The 25,956-nt window shown below is 39.8% G+C and overlaps 1 protein-coding gene across 1 annotated transcript in view; it reads right to left on the bottom strand.

The window, feature by feature from the left end:
- The window catches only part of kcnh3 (potassium voltage-gated channel, subfamily H (eag-related), member 3), a gene marked incomplete at its 3' end in the record, with an annotated part of 80,928 nt that overhangs the window by 6,486 nt on the left and 48,486 nt on the right, over positions 1-25,956 (bottom strand). The window contains exons 3-11 of the mRNA XM_083906882.1: positions 25,598-25,732; positions 19,603-19,742; positions 16,118-16,430; positions 12,162-12,319; positions 10,987-11,188; positions 8,312-8,728; positions 6,811-7,010; positions 5,729-5,978; positions 2,840-3,054 (exon numbers count right to left, since the gene is read on the bottom strand). Of these exons, the coding sequence (XP_083763008.1) occupies positions 2,840-3,054; positions 5,729-5,978; positions 6,811-7,010; positions 8,312-8,728; positions 10,987-11,188; positions 12,162-12,319; positions 16,118-16,430; positions 19,603-19,742; positions 25,598-25,732 (2,030 nt within the window). The remainder of the gene's footprint in view (positions 1-2,839; positions 3,055-5,728; positions 5,979-6,810; positions 7,011-8,311; positions 8,729-10,986; positions 11,189-12,161; positions 12,320-16,117; positions 16,431-19,602; positions 19,743-25,597; positions 25,733-25,956) is intronic.

Genomic DNA, 25,956 nt, shown 5'->3' with positions numbered 1-25,956 from the left:
CACACACACACAGAGGGAAAAAGCACTAGTAAGGACGTGCAGCGCTTGATAAATCCTTCACACATAAATAAAACACAACGTCCAGATTATTGTTAGTGTAAGAATACACACCAACACAACTGTAACATCTACTGCTACTACTAGTACTGCTGTTTACTACTGCTACTACTGTTACTACTACTACTGTTACTACTGCAACTACTACTACTGCTACTGCTACTACTGCTTCTAATGTTACTATGTTACTACTACTGCTACGACTGCTACTGCTACTACGACTACTGCTACTTCTACTACCATTACTACTGCTACTACTGCTACTTCTACTACTACTGCTACTTCTACTACCAGTACTACTGCTAATACTACTACTACTACTGCTACTTCTACTACTACTGCTACTACCAGTACTACTGCTAATACTACTACTACTACTGCTACTTCTACTACTACTGCTACTACCAGTACTACTGCTACTACTACTACACTATTGCTGCTACTACTACGTATACTGCTGCTACTACTGCTGCTGCTGCTACTACTACTACTGCTACTGCTACTACCAGTACTACTGCTAATACTACTACTACTACTGCTACTTCTACTACTACTGCTACTACCAGTACTACTGCTAATACTACTACTACTACTGCTACTTCTACTACTACTGCTACTACCAGTACTACTGCTACTACTACGTATACTACTGCTACTACTGCTACGACTGCTAGTGCTACTATTACTATTGTTGCTACTACTGCTACTGCTGCTGCTACTACTACTACTGCTACTTCTATTACTATTTCTACTGCTACTACTACTGCCACTACTGCTGCTACTGTTACGACTGCTAGTGCTACTACTACTATTGTTGCTACGACTACTACTGCTGCTGCTGCTACTACTACTATTACTATTCCTACTGCTACTGCTACTACCAGTACTACTGCTACTACTACTACTACTACTTTTGCTGCTACTACTACGACTACTGCTTCTGCTACTACTATTGCTAATGCTGCTACTGCTACTGTTACTACAACACACACGCACACACATTCTTGTCAGGCATCATTTGTGAGGACCCTCCTCTAAACCCTTACATTAGCCTCATCCTAACTCTAAAACCAGGTTTTAACCCTGGGCCGTTTGAGCCATTTCAAACGACCGAATGAGGACCAGAAAAACTGTCACTCTCACTTTGACAAAATGTCCTCCGTTTGGTCCTCACAAACACACATGAACAAACACACAGTGACATTAACACTGCCTGCAGTGTGAGTGTGCCGTGCCCTGCAGAGTCAAACACCTGCAGAGGAGGAGGAGGAGGAGGACTCGCCTCTGTCAGGGAAAACAGATGGGAAATAAGATGAGAGCTGAGATTCCTCCTCCTCCTCCTCCCTCCTCCTCCTCCTCCCTCCTCCTCCTCCTCCTCCTCCTCTTTTCTTCTCCTCGGCTGACTGAGCTATTTATATCAGGCAGAATCCAATCTTAGCAGCAGCTGAGGGGGAAGCAGCCAGTCAGGGAGAGACCGTGGCTTCCCCCTCACTCTATTTATAGCAGCAGAGCAACTTCAAACAGCAGCACTGAGCTATTCCTGTCCCTGTCTGTCCCTGCTGCTGCTGCTGCTGCTGCACCAGAGAAACACAAATGTTATTGTTCTATATTTAGATTTTAATCAAGATTTAGAAGTTTGTAAAACCACTCACTCTCCCACACTAAACCCCATCGAGAAAACCAGTGATTTTAGCTCACGGGGACACAGGAGCTGCTGGTCTACCGCTGCCTCGTGTGGTCGCTTTGCGTCGCTAAAATAAATTGAAATGAAGAATTTCGAAAGCCGAATTGACGCAATAGCACGTTTGAAGTTAGTGATGGAGGCAGCAGTGGATCAACAACTCCTGTGAACTCCTGTGTCGCTGTGACGTTAAAATCACTGGTTTTCTCTATGGGCTTTGGTGTGGGAGAGTGAGTGGTTTACAAATGTCAGTTTCCTGTTGTTAAAGTCTGTCTAACAGTGAGATAAAGACATCAACATGTTCTTAAGATGTCATAGACTTAAACTGACAATTATTTTATTAATTGAGTCTTTCATTAACTGGCAAAAACTGTTTTATTTTGGGGTTTTTTCTCTCACACCAAACCTCATAGAGAAAACCAGTGATTTTAGCTCACGGGGACACAGGAGCTGCTGGTCTACTGCTGCCTCGTGTGGTCGCTTTGTGTCGCTAAAATAAATTGAAATGAAGAATTTCGAAAGCCGAATTGACGCAATAGCACGTTTGAAGTTAGTGATGGAGGCAGCAGTGGATCAACAACTCCTGTGAACTCCTGTGTCTCTGTGATGTTAAAATCACTGGTTTACTCTATTGGCTTTGGTGTGGGAGAGTGAGGGAGTTTACAAACGTCAGTTTCCTGTTGGAAAAGTCTGTCTAACAGTGAAATAAAGACGTCAGCATGTTCTTAAGATGTCATAGACTTAAACTGACAATTATTTTATCAACCAAGTCTTTCATTAACTGGCAAAAAAACCGTTTTATTTAGGTTTTTTCTCCCACACCAAACCCCATAGAGAAAACCAGAGATTTTAGCTCACAGGGACAGGGTCTACTGCTGCCTCGTGTGGTAACTTTGTGTCACTGATTTTATTAAAGAACGAAGAATTTCAAAAGCCGAATTTTACAAAATCAGACATTGTAAGTTAGTGATGGAGGCAGCAGTGGATCAACAACTCTGTCTCTTTGATGTTAAAATCTCTGGTTTACTCTATGGACTTTGGTGTGGGAGAGTGAGTGACTTTGTTGTGGCTCACAGAGCAGAGGCACAGACTCAGACTCACGTCGGCTCGGTGACCTTCTCGCAGGTTGTACGTGAGGTCGTGTTGTATCTCGCTGATGAACTTCTGGGCGTACTCGGGGTAGAGGCGCAGGACCTCGCGCAGACCCTTCAGGCTGATGTACTGAAGGTCACAGTAGGTCAGCGCCTTCACGTTGGCGTTGGTCTTGATCACCTGCTCCTTCGTCAGGGAGTCGGAGCCAATCAGATCTCCTTTACCTGAGGAGGAGGAGGAGGAGGAGGAGGAGGAGGAGGAGCAGGTGTTAGAGAAGGACTCTGCACACAGACACGTTCACTTTATTCTCACTTGTTTTGAAAAACCTGAGGGAAAGAGAGTTTCTACAGATCAAAGAAACACAGAGAGGTTTGAAGCCTGTTTGATCTTCTGAGGCAGCACTGTGTGGATGAGAGGGTTAATCCAGAGGGATTAACCAGAGAGGACGAGGCTTAAAGAACCAGAGTGAGGACCAAGGAGAACTACAAACTGAGATTAAGAATTTATAACTGAGATTAAGAACTATGAATTGAGATTAAGAACTACAACCTGAGAGTAAGAAGTATGAACTGAGATTATGAATTTTGGACTGAGTTTAAGAGCCACAATCTGAGATTAAGAACTTTTTACTGAGATTAAGAGCCACAATCTGAGATTAAGAACTTTTTTACTGAGATTAAGAACAATGAACTGAGAAAAGAAGGAGTGACTGTGGTTAAGAACTATGACCCGAGATTAATAACTACAATCTGAGATAAAGAACAATGAACTGAGATTAAGAATTTTTATCTGAGATTAACAACAATGAACTGAGATCAAGAGCTTTTAACTGAGATTAAGAACTAGTGACTGTGGTTAAGAACTACGAACTGAGATTAAGAACTACAACCTGAGATTAAGAAGTATGATCTGAGATTAACAACAATGAACTGACATTAAGAACTTCAAATTAAGATTAAGAACTACAAATTGAGATTAGGAACTTTGAAACATTAGCAGTCTTTTCGTTCAAACCGATAATCCAGTATTTCTTATCCAAACACAAACACGGGTGGACATTTCTGAGATTAACGGACAGAAGCTCCACACATTTACAACCAGTTTGTTATAAACCGCTCACTCTCCCACACCAAAGCCCGTAGAGAAAACCAGTGATTTTAACATCACAGAGACACAGGAGTTCACAGGAGTTGTTGATCCACTGCTGCCTCCATCACTAACCTCAAACGACTTATTTTAATGAATTCGGCTTTTGAAATATTTCATTTAGACTTAACTCAGTGACCCAAAGTGACCACACGAGGCAGCAGAGGACCAGCAGTGTCCTGTGTCCACCGTGAGCTAAAATCACTGGTTTTCTCTATGGGCTTTGGTGTGAGGAAAAAGTGGCAAAAACAAAGCAGCACAAACTTCCATTTCACGTCTATATATAATGAAATATAGCTGTAAATATACGTAGATTGTCTTCGCTGAGCCTTTTCTTGCTTGAAGGCAATCTGGAAGGAGAGAAGGAAAGGAGAGAAGGAAAGGAGAGAAGGAAAGGGAGCAGAGATGACAAGATGGGGGAGGAGGGTGAAGCACGAGGAGATGAAATGGGTGAAAATGTGAAGATGAGGATCCAGAGAGACACAGTGAGGAGGCGGAGAACTGGGCTGAGGGGGGGGGGGGGACGCCACGTGAGCAACAGCAGTTATTGGATGCGGCCGTGCTCCTCTGAACCTCACCAACTCCACATCCTGTTATCTCCTTCACCCAAACCTCCTCCTCCTCCTCCTCCTCCTCCTCCTCCCCCCGCCCAGATCTGTGTCGCTTCATTTGGCTCGTCACAAGAAAACAGCGTCTGTTTCTACACAACGTCTTTATTCTTTATATTTATCTACACACACACACACACACACACACACACACACACACACACACACACACACACACACACACACACACACACACACACACACACACACACACACACACACACACACACACACACACACACACACACACACACACACACACACACAGCTCGTGGGATTAATGCAGCAGAGGCTGTGAAGCTCGACGGCGACGACAACTGTCTTCTTTTCTCGCAGGAAACTGAAGTTTGTAAACCCGCTCACTCTCCCACACCAAAGCCCATAGAGAAAACCAGTGATTTTAACATCACAGAGACACAGGAGTTCACAGGAGTTGTTGATCCACTTCTGCCTCCATCGCTAACTTCCAATGTCTTATTTTGTCAATTCGGCTTTTAAAATCCATCATTCAGATTTACCACAGTGACACAAAGTGACCACACGAGGCAGCAGTAGACCAGCAGCTCCTGTGTCCATGTGAGCTAAAAATCAGTGTTTTTCTCTATGGGGTTTGGTGTGGGAGAAACAAACTTCGGTTTCCGGTCAGAAAAGTCTATTTAATGGTTCGATAAAGCAGCAAACATGTTGTTTATATCATTAAAAGATAGCAGACATTGCATTATGTGTTGTTTTATGTGAATCAGGGTGGATAAAAAATAGTTTTCTTTGGACTTAGATGCCAGAGTTTAAGATCGTCTTGTGGGTCTCAACTGGAAATGGAAAATTTCATGCTGAATCTTTCTAATGAGCTGCGTTTTCCGGGGCTGTCACAGAGTCAAAAAGCAAAAAAAAAAGAACCCCGGTGTTAATTAACGAATATGAAACCTATGAAAGGCTCGTGTTAAAAACATGTCATGTGACGTGATCACAGCTGAGGTGGAGGGAGAAAAAAGAAAAGAGAAGGAAAGTGGTGCAGAGCTCAACTCTGGCTGCTTTTTCCCCCTCCTACACAGCGTCTGCAAACCAGACGCAGATTATATTCGGCAACACAACTCCGCCCTCACGTCCTCCAGAGACACACACACACACACACACACACACTCACCCAGTATGGCCAGCACAGTGTTGTCCTTCAGGACCTCCATGGACCCCGAGCACACGAAGTAGATGGCCTGGAGGGCGTCGCCCTGGCGTATGAGGAACTCGCCGGGCGCGCAGAACGACGTCTTGATTATGAGCGACAGCGAGCGCAGGCACCCCCTGCTGGCCGACTCGAACAGCGGCAGCTGGAGCAGCTCTTTGTTCAGGTGCATGGCGATGTCGGCGCGCAGCTCATCAGGGAAGTCTTTGAGGAGCTGAGGGCGGAGTTTAACGTTCAAGTTGAACATTTTTAAAAAAAATTCAAAATGTTCTCAAAATTTTTTAAAACTTTATGAATTTTTTTTTTTAAAAATTGAAAATTTTTGGAAATTTTGAATTTAAAAAAAGAAAAATCGATTTTTTTTTGCAAATTTTGAATTTTTGTTTTGCAAATTTTGAATTTTTTTTTGAAAAGTTTGAATTTTTTTTTGAAAAGTTTGAATTTTTTTTTGCAAATTTTGAAAAAAAATTGTGAACAATTGTGAACATTTTGAAAAAAAAATTATAAACATTTTGAAAAATGGTATGAAAAAAAAAACATTTTATGAAAATTTTGTGAAAAAAATATTTTATGAACATTTTGTGAAAAAAATATTTTATGAACATTTTGTGAAAAAAAACATTTTATGAACATTTTGTGAAAAAAAACATTTTATGAACATTTACGAACATTTCATTAAATTTTATGAACACAAACTGAAGTTAGTAAACCACTCACTCTCCCACACCAAACCCCATAGGGAAAATAGTGATTTTAGCTCACAGAGCCACAGGAGCTGCTGGTCTACTGCTGCCTCGTGTGGTCACTTTGTGTCACTGAGGTCAATCTGAACAAAGAATTTAAAATGCCGAATTATACAAAATAAGACATTTAAAGTTAGTGATGGAGGCAGCAGTGGATCAACAACTCCTGTGAACTCCTGTGTCTCTGTGATGTTAAAATCACTGGTTTTCTCTATGGGGTTTGGTGTGGGAGAGTGAGCGGTTTACAACTTCAGTTTCCTGTTGAAAAAGTCTGTCTACACACAGTCCAGTTTGCGTCCTCACCTCGCTGACGTCGATGCCGTTGTTGACGGACCACGTGGTCTGGAAGCACTCGAGCATGCGCTGCTCCAGGGCTTTGGGCAGCCGATGGACCCTGATGAAGTCCTTCAGGTCTTTGGTGCGAGTGTGGTAGAGCGAGCGGCGAGAGTACATCCTCTGGATGATGGCCGTCACGTTACCGAACACCACGGCGTGCATCAACGCTGCACCACACAGGAAGAAGAAGAGAATGAGGATTGACAGGTAATCGAGGAATCGAAAATTTTTGAAAAAAAGTATGAACATTTTGAAAAAAAATATGAAAATGTTGATTTTTTTTTTATAAAGTTAATGAAATTTAATGAAAATTTTGTGAAAAAATTAAAAACAAAATGAAAATTTTGAAAACAAAATGAAAATTTTGAAAACAAAATGAAAATTTTGAAAACAAAACGAAAATTTTGAAAACACAAAATGAAAATTTTGAAAAAAATGGAAATTTAAAAAAAATGAAAATTCTGAAAAAAATAAACATTTTGAAAAAAAATCAAAATTTTTCAAAAAAAAGAACATTTTATGAACATTTTCGAACATTTCATTGAATTTTATGAAAGTTATCAAATAGTTTTTGAAAATTTGGTCAAAGTTTTGTCCTGTCGTTGTCATGTGTAGTAGACCTGACTTGAGTTTATATGCCAGTGCAATAATGAGAACTGAAAAAAACAAGTTATTAATATGTGAACTAGAGTTTTTTAAAGATCTGTAAGAACAAAGAAAGATCAAACACTGCTTTGTTTAAATCTGCAATTTTCCTCTTTCTTTCCATCATTTATGTATTTATTTATTTATACCTGAACATTGAGTTCAGTACAAAAAACAAAGAAACTAAAGAGAACAAAGAGGACGTGAACTCTTCAGCAGACAAACTTTCACAAACACGTAAAAACATCATCAATAAAATATAAAAATGTGTGTTTTTAGCTCCGAGCCAGAAACACGGTGACATCAATACATTAATTTATGAGAGGGAAAAAGTTAAAAGACAGAATATCCTGACAAAGTGTCACAGAGCGAAGAAATGAATATATTTATGTTTCACGTCCTTTATGAAGCAGAAACCAGAAAGTGTTGCATAAAGAGTGAATTGTTAATGTTTCTAAAATATAAACAGAAGCAAACTGAGGCTCACTCTCCCACACCAAACCCCATGGAGAAAACCAGTGATTTTAACGTCACAGCACACAGGAGTTCACAGGAGTTGTTGATCCACTGCTGCCTCCATCACTAACTTACAATGTCTTATTTTGTGAAATTCGGGCTTGTAAAATCGTGTGTTTGGATTTTGTTAAATGACACAAAGTGGCCACACGAGGCAGCAGTAGACCAGCAGCTCCTGTGTCCCCTGTGAGCTAAAATCACTGGTTTTCTCTATGGGGTTTGGTGTGGGAGAGTGAGCGGTTTTACAACCTTCAGTTTCCCGTCTTTGTAACAGTGAGATGAAGACGATGATGAAGGGTCCTCTCACCTCCGATGAGCATGGTGCAGATGGAGAAGATCTTCTCCGAGTCCGTGTTCGCCGACACGTTTCCGAACCCGACGCTGGTCAAGCTGCTCAGAGCGAAGTACAGCGACGTCACGTAGCTGCTGCGCATGGTCGGGCCGCCGCCCAGAGCCCCGCCTCCTTCTCCCACGCCGCCCGCCGCCACGGCCTCGCCCCCCGACATGTTCCCATAATACTGGCTGGTGTTCCAGGAGGCCTGACCCATGACCTCTGACCCCAGCATGTTCCAGTGGCTGCTGTTGCCTCCTCCTCCTCCACCGCTGCCACCGCCGCCGCCGCCTCCACCGCTGCTGTTTGACGAGAGGCCGCCGACTGTGGCTGGAACCAGCGCCGACAGGAAGTACGGCGTGCCCAGACGCTTGGCTAACTCATGTAGCCAACCTGCGATAAAGAGACACACACACACACACACACAGGAGCTTTTCAAAATAAGAGAGGAATAATATTCCTTTACTTTTACTTTCACCCCTAATGGCCGTTCAGTATATTTTATCACTTCCTATCTGGAAGTTCAGGAGGAGTGTGAACAACTACGTACATTTTACAGCAGGAAGTTAAAAAAAAAAAGGAAAGGAAAGGAAAGGAAGCAAGGAGGGAAAGAATAAGGAGACAAGGTAGGAAGAAGGAGAAGAGAGGGATGTTTGTGAGCAGAGAGAGAGCGAGAGTATGAATAATACAATATTAGAGAGAGGAGCCGTTCATTGATCTCTAACATCACACACACACACACAGCTCTACCTGTGTGTGTGTGTGTGTGTGTGTGTGTGTGTGTGTGTGTGTGTGTGTGTGTGTGTCAGCATAAATAAGCAGAGGTGACAGTCGAGTCACAGTCAGGCAGCTAAACCAACAACATTATAGAGGATTTAACACCTGAGTAGTTTCCTAATTACTGTGTCATTAGACTCGACTTCAGCTGCCACTGCACACACACACACACACACACACAAATAAACAAATAAATAAATACAAATATGAGTTGCTAATCTACAGACAAAACAACAAACAGACTCGTGGAGAAAATAATCACTGCACTGTGCTGTTTCCAGTGCTCCTCTACGGTTCAGGACCAAGGACAGAGGCAAAGACAACACGCAGTGTCTCTGTCCGTGGTCCTGACCTCGTGTCTTCAACAAACAGACAAAATTATTACAGCTTTCTCACAACGTCTGCTGTTCCCTGTTCTGCTCTACAGGTCAGGACCACGGACAGAGACAGGCTGCAGCGTTGCCTGTCTCTGTCCGTGGTCCTGAACTACAGAGCAGAACTGCAGCTCACGATCATTTCCTTCATGAATACATTCGTTTTTCTTTTTAGTTTAGTTTTAAGGAAACAGCAGAAATGACATTGAAACAAAGTAAAGAGACATGAACACAGTTCACTCGCCGCTGCTCTGCCTTATTTCTCACAGGAGCTGAGAAAGTTATTTTCTGAGCGTCCAAAAGTAAACAATATTCAACTTTTCACTCAGTTGTCGACAGAGAGAGAGAGAGGCTTGTGTCTGAGGTTCTTGTGGGAATATGAGACAAAAACCTGGCGGAACATTTCACTTCAGCTCTGCTCTCCTTCAAACTTTCTGTTTTTTTATTCTCCTCCACAAACACAAAGAAAAAAGAACCCTCTCTCATCTGTTTGTCTCTGAACTCAATTCTGCTGTGACTGAGCTGGAGACACGAGGTCAGGACCACGGACAGAGACACAGACAGACGGCAGCGTCACTGTCCCTGTCCGTGGTCCTGCAGAGCAGATTTCTTTATTATCATATTCTAAAATGTCTAAAACATCACTTTAATCGTGTTAAAAGGCTCGCGTTCGACTGGAGACGAGGCCGATTTTGATTTTTCACGTAAAAACCGCAGCCACTGCTAATCTCACTGAGGATGTAATCTGATCACAGCTCATCTGATTCTAAAGTATTTCCTGTGCAGAGAAGCTTTTTAGCTTTTTAGCTCAACTGTGTCGCTGTAGAATCACTAAATCGGAACAAATTAAATTCCCAAGACTGACAGGATATTGACTGCACACACACACACACACAAACAATTAAAACCATGTTTCCTGTCTTTGGTTTCACGATAATCTGCAGATTATTATTTTATTTCATTATTTTTATGATCAGCCTGGAGGCTGTATTTGTTCAACTTTAAAAAAAAAAATAATATTAATATAATAATAATAAAATATGAACTAAAACTTAAATTATATTATTAACTAAAATGTATGAAATTTTTTATGAACATTTTAAAATGTTTTATGAACATTTTGAAAAAGTTGATACAATTTTGAAAAAGTTATTGAACATTTTGAAAAATGTTATGAACATTTTGAAAAAAATTATGAAAATTTTGAAAAAGTTAATGAACATTTTGAAAAAGTTAATGAACATTTTGAAAAATTTTATGAACATTTTGAAAAATTCTATGAAAATTTAGAAAATTTTTACAACAAGTTTAGAAACATTTTATGAAAATTTTCGAAAAATTTGAAGAAATTTTCGAAAAATTTGAAGAAATGTTAGAAAAACTTTGAAGAAATTTTAGAAAAAATTGTTAAAAAATTTAGTGTGTTCAACTTTAAAAGAATAAAATAAAATATGAACTAAAACTTCTCTGTTTGACCTTTAAAGGTACTCGCGTACTCACCGATATCCCAGGAGCCGGGACTCTCGATCTCCTTGCGTCCGATGAAGTACCACACGCACGCCATCCAGTGGGCGAGCAGCGCGAACATGGACATGAGCAGCGTCAGGACCACGGCGCTGTACTGAGAGTATCGCTCCAGCTTCTGCAGCAGCCGCAGCAAACGCAGCAGCCGCACCGTCTTCAGCAGGTGGACGCCAAAGTACTGCGCGGACGGACACGGACACACGGAGTGAGTGTCCGTGACATCAAAATCAACATTTCACAGCTTATGTCATGTATATGCTGCTTTATGTGAGGTTTCAAAAACTATTTTACTCCCTGAGATGTCATAAACTTATACTGACTTAGATTCAGCAAAGTAAAACATCTGGAAACTGAAGTTTGTAAACCACTCACTCTCCTGCACCAAACCCCATAGAGAAAATCAGTGATTTTAACATCACAGAGACACAGGAGTTCACAGGAATTGTTGATCCACTGCTGCCTCCATCACTGACTTCAATTGTCTTATTTTGTCAATTCGGCTTTTAAAAATCTTAGTTCAGATTGACCTCAGTGACACAAAGTGACCACACGAGGCAGCAGTTAGACCAGCAGCTCCTGTGTCCCCCGTGAGCTAAAAATCGCTGGTTTTCTCTATGGGGTTTGGTGTGGGAGAGTGAGTGTTTTACAAACTTCAGTTTCCTGTTCGGAAAAGTCTGTCTAAAGGTGAAATAAAGCCGGGAAAAAAGCATCTTCTAGATATTTGCACCTGGTTCTATTAATTCAGCTTTTTTAATTTTTTCAAAATATGGATATTTAAACCCACGTTTAAATTAAAAAAATGAGTCTGAATTTCTTATGAGTAGTGATTTTTTTCAGGTCCCTGAGCAGAGAATTGGATTAATTTGACCTGCAGTAACACAAGCGTGGCTGTGCATTATTCATCTGGGTTAAATAAAAAAAATTAAATAAATAGTTTCATTTAAATAATAATAATAATAATAATAATAATAAAATGTGATATAATTAATTCACACTTTCTGTCTTTGTGTTGTGAAACAACGACATGAGGGGAATTAAGCAGCCTGACACACACACACACACACACACACACACACACACACACTAATACACACACACCCCCACACGCACACACACGCACGCACGCACACACACACACACAGGAGACTCACCACGCTGACGTTGAAAGCGTACAGGAGGTCAAAGGGCAGCGCGGCAATGAGATCGACAAAGAGCCAGGTGGTGACGTAGTGAACACAGATGGAGCGGGCGTCGTACACGACCTGACCCGACGTGCTCACAAACGTGGTTCGAAAGTTCAGCACAATGTCTGCGGAGGACGACAACAACAACGACAACAACAATAACAACAACAAGTCATGACACGGACGTGGTAATGATGACATGGACATGGACGACAACAACAACAACAACAACGTGTGAGTCCTGTCATAGAGTCTGAGGTCAATAAATTATCTTAAATTTATCTCAAGATCGATCAAAACTACCGTGACTGGACATAACTCAGACGCCCGGTGTTGCATTTATGAATTTCATGAATTTTATATCGATAAAAAATGCTTTTTTTTGGCAACATTAATAAAAACATCACCAGATAAATTCAATTCCCGGCATCTTGATAACGTTTTTCCAACTTTATCTCACTGTTGGACATACTTTTTCACACTTTCTCACTTTGTCGCTCCCTGCACCAAACCCCATAGAGAAAACCAGTGATTTTAGCTCACGGCGGACACAGGAGCTGCTGGTCTACTGCTGCCTCGTGTGGTCACTTTGTGTCACTGATTTAAGTCTAAATGAAATATTTCAAAAGCCGAATTTTACAAAATAAGACATTGTAAGTTAGTGATGGAGGCAGCAGTGGATCAACAACTACTGTGAACTCCTGTGTCTCTGTGATGTTAAAATCACTGGTTTTCTCTATGGGGTTTGGTGCAGGGAGAGTGAGTGGTTTACAAACTTCAGTTTTCAGTTAAAAAAAACAAAGTTATATGTTCTTAAATGTCTTAAACACATTGTTTGCCGATTGATCTCACTGTTAGACAGACTTTTCCATCCAGAAACTGATGTTTTTAAACCACTCACTCTCCCACACCAAAGTCCATAGAGTAAACCAGTGATTTTAACATAACAGAGACACAGGAGTTCACAGGAGTTGTTGATCCACTGCTGCCTCCATCACTAACTTCAAATGTACTATTTTGTAAAATTCGGCTTTTGAAATATTTAATTTAGACTTAAATCAGTGACACAAACTGACCACACGAGGCAGCAGCGGCCCACCAGCAGTAGACCAGCAGCTCCTGTGTCCCCCGGGAGCTAAAAAATGATGATTTTCTCAATGGGGTTTGGTGCAGGAGAGCGAGTGGTTTTATAAACTTGTCAGCGTCATGTTCTGAGCAGCAGGGGGCGCTGAGAGTGGAGTCAGCGCTGACTCAATGAGGCCCTTTACTTGGAAACGCTCCTTAATTTCAATCAAATTAAGAACAATGAAGCAGGCTAATGCTTGTGGATTAAAAAACAAGAAAGGACAGATGGGTCTGGCTTGGGGCCCCTTCTGCTTGGTGCCCCCTCCCCCCCCCCCCATTGAAACGGCCCTGCTTGACAAACGAGCCTTAAAGTCGCGGCGTTAAAGCAGCACATGAATGGAAACGAACACATAATCAGGACGTTATAATCCCGTGTGTTTCAGCGTATTGACAAACAGTCCCGGGTCTCTCACGTCAAACAAATGGGATATCGACGCAGAGGAGGGGGGCGGCCATTCGAGAGCGCCGTTGTGTGCGGCCTCGTATAATTTAATTGCAGACGTTTATTGACGGGCGGCTCGTGTTCGCTGTTTCTTTTTTCTTTTTTTTTCCATTAAAGGAAATTGTCCAGTGAAGAGCGGCGGCGCGACGCTTTAGCCTACAAACACGACGACGACGACGACGACAAATAGGGCCTGTTTGTGTTGGAGGAAATGAGACATGATGCTAAATGTATGAATGACTCATTTCCTTTCACTGCTGTGTGTGTGTGTGTGTGTGTGTGTGTGTGGGGGGGGTTAAAAAAAAACAACTTCAACGCAACTTTAATTATGAGCGACGGCGTCTCGAACTTTACGGCGTTGTTAATCGCCGGCGCCGACATTAAAAAAAAAATTTAAAAAAATAAATTTCTGTCACTTCACAAAACCTTCACCTACAAATACAATATCTTAAAAACGCATTTACGGCCATTTGAAACCACTCACTCTCCCACACCAAACCCCAGAGAGAAAATCAGCGATTTAAGCTCACGGGGGGGACACAGGAGCTGCCGGTCTACTGCTGCCTCGTGTGGTGAATTTACGTCATTCGTGTAAATCGGAAACAAAGGACGTTAAACGCCGAAGTGACATAAGGTTTACAAACTTCCGTTTCCTGTTGTCAAAGTCTGTCGAACAGTGAGATAAAGACGTGAACGTGTTCTTAAGACGTCATAAACTTAAACTGACTTAGATTCAGCAAAGTAAAACCTCTGGAAACTGAAGTTTGTTAAAACCAGTCACTCTCCCACACCAAAGTCCATAGAGAAAATCAGCGATTTAAGCTCACGTGGGGACACAGGAGCTGCCGGTCTACCGCTGCCTCGTGTGGTGAATTTACGTCATTCGTATAAATCGGAAACAAAGGACGTTAAACGCCGAAGTGACATAAGTACCCGTTTGAACTCTCCGACGGAGGCAGCGGTGAATCAACAACTCCTGCGAACGCCTGCGTGCTGTGATGTTAAAATCGTCGGTTTTCTCTATGGGGTTTGGTGCAGAGGGAGTTTGTCATCATGACAAAGGGGCTGTTTAATGATGAGATAGAGCAGGGGAGACGATCTTAAGAAACCATAGACGTTAGTAGGTGTTTTTTTATTTATTATGTGACAGCCCCCCCCCCCATCACCACCACCACACACACCAAACCCCATAGAGTAAACCAGTGATTTTAACATCACAGAGACACAGGAGTTCACAGGAGTTGTTGATCCACTGCTGCCTCCATCACTAACTTACAATGACTTATTTTAGTGAATTCGGTTTTTAAAATCCTTCATTTGGATGTACTATAGTGACACAAAGTGACCACACGAGGCAGCAGTAGACCAGCAGCTCCTGTGTCCACTGTGAGCTAAAATCACTGGTTTTCTCTATGGGGTTTGGTGTGGGAGAGTGAGTGGTTTACAAACTTCCGTTTCCTGTTGTCAAAGTCTGTCGAACAGTGAGATAAAGACGTGAGTGTGTTCTTAAGACGTCATAAACTTAAACTGACTTAGATTCAGCAAAGTAAAACCTCTGGAAACTGAAGTTTGTTAAAACCAGTCACTCTCCCACACCAAAGTCCATAGAGAAAACTAGTGATTTTAACATCACAGAGACACAGGAGTTCACAGGAGTTGTTGATCCACTGCTGCCTCCATCACTAACTTACAATGACTTATTTTAGTGAATTCGGCTTTTGAAATCTTCATTCAGATTAACCTCAGTGACAGAAAGTGACCACACGAGGCAGCAGTTAGACCAGCAGCTCCTGTGTCCACCGTGAGCTAAAATTGCTGATTTTCTCTATGGGGTTTGGTGTGGGAGAGTGAGTGGTTTACAAACTTCTATTTTCAGTCGTAAAAGTCTGTCAAAAGTGAGATAAATATGTCTACATATTCTTAAGATGTCATAGACTTATGCAGGTGTTTACTTTATTAGGCGAGCCTTTTGTTAAGTGACACTTATTCTCCCTGCACCAAAGTCCATAGAGAAAAACAGTGATTTTAACATCACAGAGACACAGGAGTTCACAGGAGTTGTTGATCCACTGCTGCCTCCATCACTAACTTACAATGTCTTATTTTAGTGAATTTGGCTTTAAAAATATTTCATTAAGACTCAATTCAGTGACACAAAGTGACCACACGAGGCAGCAGTCGACAAGCAGCTCCTGTGTCCCCTGTGAGCAAAAAAAATCGCTGATTTTCTCTATGGGGTTTGGTGTGGGAGAGTGAGCGGTTTAAAAACTTACATTTTAAGTCCATCTAACAGTGAGATAACGATGTTCTAATGATATGATGACACATTTAAGCAGCAGGGGGGCGTTCTACTCACCTAAAATAAACAGGATCTCCACCAGGATGTCGCTGACGCTGGGCGGGCTGCGGGGGGCGGTGCTGTTGCTGCCGCCGCTGCCGCCGCCGCCGCCGCCACCGCCGCCGCCGCTGGTGGCCCCGCCCTCGTCCCGCCCCCCGACCACGGTGAAGCAGACGTTGTACGGCACGGTGACGGCGACGTAGAAGGTGGCGAGCAGGATGAGCCAATCCCAGCCGGCTTTGAAGGTGCCGTAGTGGAGGAGGATGAAGCGCGACTTCTGAATGGCCGCCACCTTGTACTCGGGGATGGGAGGCTTGTCCCCGAACATGTTCTGGATTGGACGACACGGGGATTATCAGTGAAAAAAGTCTGTATGAATAAATGAATTAAAAAAAAAAAATTAAAAAAAAGGCTATGTTTGAGTGTTTCATCAGATTTTATAGCCGTGAAAATGGAAAATGAAAGTGTTTCACTGCAGAGATTTAATGAAGTGCTGATGGGAAACCGCGCTGAACATTATCAGGAAATATAATCCCATAACTTTGATGAGACTTCTGGAGACGTTTGAAAACACAACATGGCAAAAAAAAAGAAGATAATTAGACGTCTGTTTGAGCTCCATGTGACCAATAATCTGCATTAATCTGATTTAGTTTTCACTGTAGTTTATGAATAAGTCTTCCTTCCATCATTTCTAACATATATTATAATAATAATCCCATTTTATTACCAATTTTGGGAATAAAAATGGATGATTACCATATTATCACATTAAATTCATCCTCTTTTTATTGTCCCACAAACATTTTTTGGGGTTTTTACCCAACTTTTATGGGTAATTATTAAGAAAATCATCAAAAAATGATGGTGAACATTCTTAAAAAAAATAATCCCATCACTTTTATAAGATGTTTAAAAAGGCAAAATGAAAAAACAGATAATTAGACGTCTGTTTGAGCTCCATGTGACCAATAATCTGCTTTAATCTGATTTATTTTCACTGTAGTTTATGAATAAGTTTTCCTTCCATCATTTCTAACATGTATTATAATAATAATTCCATTTTATTACCAATTTTGGGAATAAAAATGGATGATTACCATATTATCACATTAAATTCATCCTCTTTTTATTGTCCCACAAACATTTTTTTTTTTTATTAACAAAATCATCAAAAACGATGGTGAAAATTCATTAAAAAAATAATCCCATCACTTTTATAAGATAAAAGATGAAAGATAAAAAGGCAAAATGAAAAAAACTGATAATTAGACGTCTGTTTGAGCTTCATGTGACCAATAATCTGCATTAATCTGATTTATTTTTCACTGTAATTCATGAATAAGTCTTCTTTCTATCATTTCTAACATAAATTATAATAATAATCCCATTTTATTACCAATTTTGGGAATAAAAATGGATGATTACCATATTGTCACATTAAATTCATCCTCTTTTTATTGTCCCACAAACATTTTTTGGGGTTTTTACCCAACTTTTATGGGTAATTATTAAGAAAATCATCAAAAAATGATGGTGAACATTCTTAAAAAAAATAATCCCATCACTTTTATAAGATGTTTAAAAAGGCAAAATGAAAAAACAGATAATTAGACGTCTGTTTGAGCTCCATGTGACCAATAATCTGCTTTAATCTGATTTATTTTCACTGTAGTTTATGAATAAGTTTTCCTTCCATCATTTCTAACCTATATTATGATAATAATCCCATTTTATTACCAATTTTGGCAATGAAAAATGGATGATTACTACATTCACAAAATCATAGAAAACAATGGTGAACATGATAATCCCATCATTTTTAAGCAATTTAAAAAAAGAAAAATGCACATTTGAGCTTCATGTGACCAATAATCCACATTAATCTGATGTGTTTTTACTGTAGTTTATGAAGAGTAATCTGTATTATTATAATAATACTATTGTATTTTGAATAAAAATCTGATAATTACCATATTATAACACTAAATTCATCCTTTTTTGCCGCTATTACCAAACTATGACGTGACCATTATTATCATATTGTTTTTCTTTGATTTTACATCCTGGAGACATTTAAAAACACAACATGTGACCAATAATCTGTGCTAATCTGATTTATTCTGACTGACAGACACATGGAGTGTGTGAAAATCCATAATTACCATATTATAACACTACATTTTAACGGCCCACACATATTTTTGGGAGTTGTCGTGCGGTGATTATTCTCATATTGTTTGTATTTAAATTTCCGAGTGCTTTTCCTTTGATTTTTATCGCGGAGAAAATTGCGTCTCAAGTGTTTTACTGCAGAGGTTTAATGAAGTGCTGTTTGAAAATAATAAAAAATATATATATAAATAATCCCATAACTCTGATGAGACCTGGAGACGTTTTGAAGAAGTAATATAAAAAAAAAAAAAAAAAAAAATCAAAGTGGATAATTAGATATCTGAGAGTGAAGCAGGTGGAAACGATGGCTCAGGTAATAAATCCTCCATTTATGAACGTGATAGTGTTCTTTTTTTAAATGTGTGCTGGTTCTGGAGGGTAAATTAGAATATTACTGACTTACTTCCACCTCATTTACATCAGAGTGTGTGTGTGTAGTGTGTTAAATAACACACACACACACACACACACACATGAAATGATGAGATTCCTCCGACGTTAAATCAACACGAGCGGAACGTTATCGCCGTCATGAAGCAGGATTCGCTGCAGCGCTGCTCAGATTAGACGCCGTCACTTTGAGCTTCATAATCAGCATTAATCTGATTTATTATTTTACTGAAAAATAGAAGAAGAAGACGAAAACGACTTCCTGAGATCAGAAATATATAAAAGTTTAATTTCTAATGTCATCTCCAGATTGCTAATAGAAACTTAATAAGGAGGTAATTATATATTATTATTATTATTTCCTCAGTAATATCCAGGTCACAGCTTTAAAATGACGTCTTTTATCTGTTTAATACGTTAAAATTTTGTGAAATGATTTATTATTCCACCTGCAGCTTTTTGAAGTTTGAATTCGCCACTATAAAATGGACCCTAAATGTAGAATAATCACTTCCAAAAACTCTCAAAACTTAGCGCAAGCTTATAACCTAAAAATAAAAACTGTAAACAAAGGGAACACGCTAGGTTAGCATAAATGTGTGGATGTGATAGCTTAACTTTGAATAGAAACTGGAAAAAGAGGGCACAAGCTAGCTAATAAAACAGCAACATAATCTTCACACAGAAAAATTGTAAACAAATGGAACAAGCTAGGTTAGCATAAAGACTAGATAGTGCAAGCTTATAACCTAAAATATAACATGTAAACAAAGGGAACAAGCTAGGTTAACATAAATATGTGGATGGGTTAGCTTAACTTTGAATACAAACTGGAAAGAGAGGGCACAAGCTACACAAAAAACCTGTAAACAAAGGGATCAAGCTAGGTTAGCATAACAACTGGGTAGTGCAAGCATATAAGCGTTGTAGGAACTCACGTTGTTGATCTTGAGTTTGCTCTTGTCTTGTTTCTGCAGGTGTCCTGACAGGTGATAGAGGACGGCTCTGCTGCGACGCCGGTTAGCGGTGAAGCCCGGAGGCCGCGTGACCTGGTGAACCTGCAGACCCGTCTCCTCGTCTGTGGAGATTAAAGAACAACAACAATCAATATAATCCAACGTCAAACATCACAGTCAGAAGATCTTTCTTCTACTTCTTCTTCTCCAGGACTTTGACGAGGAGGAGAAAACATCTTCACACTAGGGCAAACAAATAAATCTGATTTCAATTTCAAATCGATTAATCGCCCAGTCTTACTCCACACAAAGAAATATAAACAAAGGGAATCAGTTATGTTAGAAAACAGTTAAGCTAGCACTATCCAGTCTTTACAAGCTAACCTAGCTTGTTAGCCTGCTTTTTTAATGCTAAAAATTAGCTAGCTTGTGATTTCTTTTTCCAGTTTGTATCAAAAGTTAAGCTAGCACATTCACCTATTTACGCTAAACTAGCTTGTTCCATTTGTTTACAGTTTTTTTTATGTGAAGTTTCTGTTGCTATTTTTTTAATGCAAAATACAAGCTAGCTTGTGCCCTCTTTTTCCAGTTTGTATTCAAAGTAAAGCTAGCACATCCACGTCTTTATGCTAACCTAGCTCGTTCATCTTTGTTTACGGTTTTTTGTGTGAGCTTTGAATGGAAAGTGTTAGCTTAACTTTGAATCTGGGGAACATAACGTTGTGCTGCACACGCGTCATGAACACCGAGGTGACGTCATGTGTCGCGTGTTCGAGTATGAATATTTCTGCACACGTATGAGTGAGTGGATGAAGGTCCAGAGAGTGAATGAAGGTCCAGAGAGTGAATGAAGGTGAGTGAATGAAGGTGAGTGGATGAAGGTGAGTGTATGCTCACCTCTTCGTTTGCCTCTGGCGTGAGGGTAAAATATGACGTACAGAAGGATCTGCTGTTAAAAAGCCTCGGGCTCTTTGCTTCTGATCCTGGTTCTGATTTTCTCTGAACATACAGCGAATAAATCTCAGGAGAAGAAGTGGACGGTGGCTACACGTGTTCAATTATTAACACAGCCAATTAACACGGTGTGTGTGTGTGTGTGTGTGTGTGTGTGTGTGTGTGTGTGTGTGTGTGTGTGTGTGTGTGTGTGTGTGTGTGTGTGTGTACACTGCAAAAACTGACTTTTCAGAAAGAAAAATAAACATTGTGTCAGGGAGGGAGAAAAAATATAGAATTTTATATATATATATATACATACATACAACATACATACATATATATATATATATATATATATATATATACACATGCATATATGTATATACATATATTTATATACATTTATATATACATACATATGTATATATATACACATACACACACATATATACATACATATTATATATAGTCAACATACATACATGTGTATGTATATGTATATGTGTTTATATGTGTGCATATGTAAATGTGTGTGTGTGTATATATATATATACATACACATACACACACATATACACATATAAACACACACATATATATATATATACACACATATACATATATATACGTAAATAAATGTATATATATATATATGTGTGTGTGTATGTGCATATATATGTGTTTATATGTATATATACGCATATATATACATACATATATACATATATACAATTTATATACATATAAACACATATATATATACACATACACACACGTAAATATACATATATATACATTTATTTACGTATATATATACATATCTGTGTGTTTATATATGTATATGTGTGTGTGTATGTACATATATATATATATATATATACATACACACACACACACACACACACATATTTACATATATATGTATATATACACTCAACATACTCATCGATGTAATACTCAACGTAGTATTACAGATTTGGGTGAGGTAACGTGGTCAGTTTGAACATTTTCTAAGTGTCTGCAGTAGATTTGAGACCTTGTTGGATGATTTATTGCAGGCCCGTGTGATTCCGTCGCGTATGTAGAGCACAAACAGTCAAACCTTTGATTTTTCATGCCTGCGTCACTGATTCTCAGCTTTTTTTCTCCCTCTCTGTCTCTGCTTCTCACTCCTCGTCAGTCTCTGCATTTTTTAACATCACGCTGAGCAAAGTGCCAGAAAAATGAGGCGTTCGCAGAGTCGGGCGAGTAAACGTGGTCGTTAATGTCGACTCGATGCTCGTGCCGTGATCTTCGCAGACTTCCCTTCATTTTCTGCTCATTTGTCTTTCATCGGTTTCAAAAACTCATCACGGGGACATGAATGAAATATGAATATTATATACTACAGAATGTTTACATGCACAGTTCACATGCTAGATGCAATTTATACGTCTTCTACTTCTACTTCAGGGTCAAAGACTCCAGTCTGACTAAGTGTTTACATGCAGGAGTAATCGGACTATGAATCACAATATCCAAGTACGTTAGTCCGACTAAGAGTAGCCCGATGTTAGTCTGACTAAGTGTTTACAAGCGGGAGTAATCGGATTATGAATCACATTATCCAGGTATGCTAGTCCGACTAAGAGTAGCCCGACGTTAGTCAGACTAACATGCAGGAGTAATAGGACTATGAATCACATTATCCAGGTACGTTAGTCTGACACAGAATAGCCCGATGTTAGTCTGACTAAGTGTTTACAAGCGGGAGTAATTGGATTATGAATCACATTATCCAGGTATGCTAGTCCGACTAAGAGTAGCCCGACGTTAGTCAGACTAACATGCAGGAGTAATAGGACTATGAATCACATTATCCAGGTACTTTAGTCAGACTAAGAATAGCCCGATGTTATTCTGACTAAGTGTTTACATGCAGGAGTAATCGCACTATGAATCACATTATTCAGGTATGTTAGTCAGACTAAGAGTAGCCCAACGTTAGTCAAACTAACATGCAGGAGTAATCGGACTATGAATCACATTATCCAGGTATGTTAGTCAGACTAAGAGTAGCCCGACGTTAGTCAGACTAACATGCAGGAGTAATCGGACTATGAATCACATTATCCAGGTATGTTAGTCAGACTAAGAGTAGCCCGACGTTAGTCAGACTAACATCCAGGAGTAATCGGACTATGAATCACATTATCCAGGTACATTAGTCCGACTAAGAGTAGCCCAATGTTAGCCTGACAAATGTTTACATGCAGGAGTAATCGGATTATGAATCACATTATCCAGGTATGTTAGTCAGACTAAGAGTAGCCTGATGTTAGTCCGACTAACGTGTTTTCACGACATTTAGAAAACTGAATTATTGTCTTAGTCCGACTAAAATCTGACTTTTAACATGCGTGTTAATGAGTGTTGCGTGAATCAATATTTCACAATCCTGTAACCCATCTCTGGGTCGTGACCCAGTGTTTGAGAACAAGTGGTTCACTGTGTGTGTGTGTGTGTGTGTGTGTGTGTGTGTGTGTGAATGAGATGAGGCATCGGTCGTTTCCTCTGTGCAGCGATAACACATTCACGGCAAAGCGATAGCCGTCTGGATGAGCGGTGGAGGGAAATATTGGATAAGTGGTTTCAAGCAGCTGCTTTATTTCCACACGGGAGTCGCCGTGAAAGTCAATCTGAAGAAACTAAAAAATTAAACAGCTCCCTCTTCATCTGCAGAGTCTGACGATATGATGAGGATGATTCTGCAGACTCAGACTCTCAGACTCTCCTCAGTGAGCTGTGTTTGTGTCTGAGAGATTTAGAACATATGAATGTTTTCAATCCATGTTAGCGTCATAACAAAAGTTTAAAAATGGAGTTTAAAAACACAAGTAATCTATTACAAAAAGCGCTAGGCCGCTAACGCCGTAATGACTCCCAATTGTTAAAATGAGTCTCTAAATTAACAAACATCGTTTACCAGTTAGCATCATTAGTCAAGTTAGCGCCTTTAGCACCGTTAGCGCGCCTACAGTCGAACTGGGGCGGTCTTTTTATAACGAAAACAGAAACGCTACAAATAACCAACCTATGCCTCTGTTTTTAAAATTTAGCGTCATGCGTTAATGTCAATGGCCCAGTACGAATTACAAAATAAGCTCTAATTATTGTAGCAGCAGCTAACGTGAAATTAACAGTGAGAGTTAGCAGCTAAAGTGAAGTTAACAGTGAGAGTTAGCAGCTAACGTGAAGTTAACAGTGAGAGTTAGCAGCTAACATGAAGTTAACAATGAGAGTATGTGGCTAACGTGAAGTTAACAGTGATAGTATATGGCTAACATGACGTTAACAGTGAGAATAAGCGGCTAATGTGAAGTTAACAGTGAACATAAGCAGCTAATGTGAAGTTAACAGTGAGAATTAGAAGCTAATGTGAAGTTAACAGTGAGAGTTAGCAGCTAACGTCAAGTTAACAGTGAGAGTTAGCAGCTAACGTGAAATTACCAGTGAGAATAAGCAGCTAACGTGAAGTAAACGGTGAGAATTAGCAGCTAACGTCAAGTTAACAGTGAGAGTTAGCAGCTAACCAGTCATTGGCCATTTTACTTTTGCAAGATATTACCTTTAAGGTAAATACAAGACAAGGGAGCCTTGGAATGCTTGCTTTCAACTTAAATTAAATAAAATGTTCTAAATTCCTCCCCGCTCGGTCACTCTATGAGTTGACAGAAAACATCAGGATTGTCAGAGTGAGTCAGAGGAGTTTCCATCATTTTTTCTGTCAGAAATTAATCTCTGATTCTGTCTGTAATTAACTCACAAACACCGCAGGATAATTATAAACAACAGCGTTAGCCCTTTAAGCACATGTGCTTTATCACATAAAGCTGGGTGTGTTTATGTCTCAGCATGTGCACTTAATTATAACCAGTCGTTCATATCAAATGTAATATTCATGTTGACAGACACACACTCTGGAAAAAAAAGCAATTAAAATTATGTATTGATGCTTCGTCGTTGTTTGTTTCAAATGACGGAATGCTGCTGCGACTCATTAAAGCTGTGAGATAACATTAAAAAAATACTCAAATATATAACATTAAAAGTGACCGATGACAAAAATGAAACAGGAGATTTATTCACGAACGACGACGTAGCATGAGGCGTTAGCAGTGTGTGATTGCTATGAGTTTTTAATTCATTCATTCATTTAATTTTATAATGAAGTGTACTGCAGGAGGTAGCGTCTAAAATCAAGCTAACAGCGGGAGTTAGCGGCTAAAATTAAGCTAATAGCAGGAGTTAGCAGCTAAAATTGAGCTAACAGCAGGAGTTAGAGGCAAAAATTAAGATAACAGCGGGAGTTAGCGGCTAATATGAAGTAAACAGCGGGAGTTGGCGGCTAAAATTAAGCTAAACAGCGGGAGTTGGCGTCTAAAATTGAGCTGAACAGCGGGAGTCAGCGTCTAGAATTAAGCTAACAGCGTGAGTTAGTGGCTAAAATTAAGTTCACAGTGGGAGTTAGCAACTAAAATTAAGTTAACAGTGAGAGTTAGTGGCTAAAATTAAGTAAAGAGCTGGCGTTAGAGGCTAAAATTAAGTTAACAGCAGGATTTAAAGGCTAACATTAAGCTAAATGTGGGGGTTAGCAGCTAAAATTAAGTTAACAGTGGGAGTTAGCGGCTAAAATTAAGCTAACAGTGGGATTTAGCAGCTAAAATTAAGCTAACAGTGGGATTTAGTGGCTAAAATTAAGATAACAGTGGGAGTTAGCGGCTAAAATGAAGTAAACAGCAGGAGTTCGAGGCTAAAATTAAGTGTACAGCGGCAGTTATCGGCTAAAATTATGCTAACAGAAGGAGGTAACCGCTAAAATTACGCAAACTGCAGGAGTTAGTGGCTAAAATTAAGATAACAGCGGGAGTTAGCGGCTAAAATTAAGCTAACAGTGAGAGTTAATGGCTAAAATTAAGCTAACAGTGGGAGTTAGTAGCTAAAATGAAGTAAACAGTGGTAGTTAGCGGCTAAAATGAAGCTAAGAAACGAAAAGACTCACCAGTCTCAGGTCCCTGCTCAGGATCCTGGTCCTTCTTCTTGTCCGTGATGTCTTTATGGGACACGAGGAACAAAACCACTTCACCTTTCTCATTTTTAATGGGTACGATGTCCAGAAGACACCAGAACTGAGTTCCTGCAGAGACAAACGGACACAGAAGTCAGAATTAGAGCCAGATTGATGAAAAATGTTGATCAAACCTGGAAACGGAGCAAAGAAACCAGAAAAATATTCACATTTAAGAAGCAGAAACATCACAGAAACGTTTTAATTATTTAAAAATACACTCAAACCGAATTTAAAAAAAGACCAAAATAGTTAATAATTGATCCATCGCGTAATAATTTTATCCCTTATTT

Source organism: Microchirus variegatus, assembly GCF_963457635.1.
Source record: "Microchirus variegatus genome assembly, chromosome: 20".
NCBI lineage: Eukaryota > Metazoa > Chordata > Actinopteri > Pleuronectiformes > Soleidae > Microchirus > Microchirus variegatus.
Note: the sequence above shows the minus strand (reverse complement) of the source record. Positions and strands in the feature narration are given on the sequence as shown.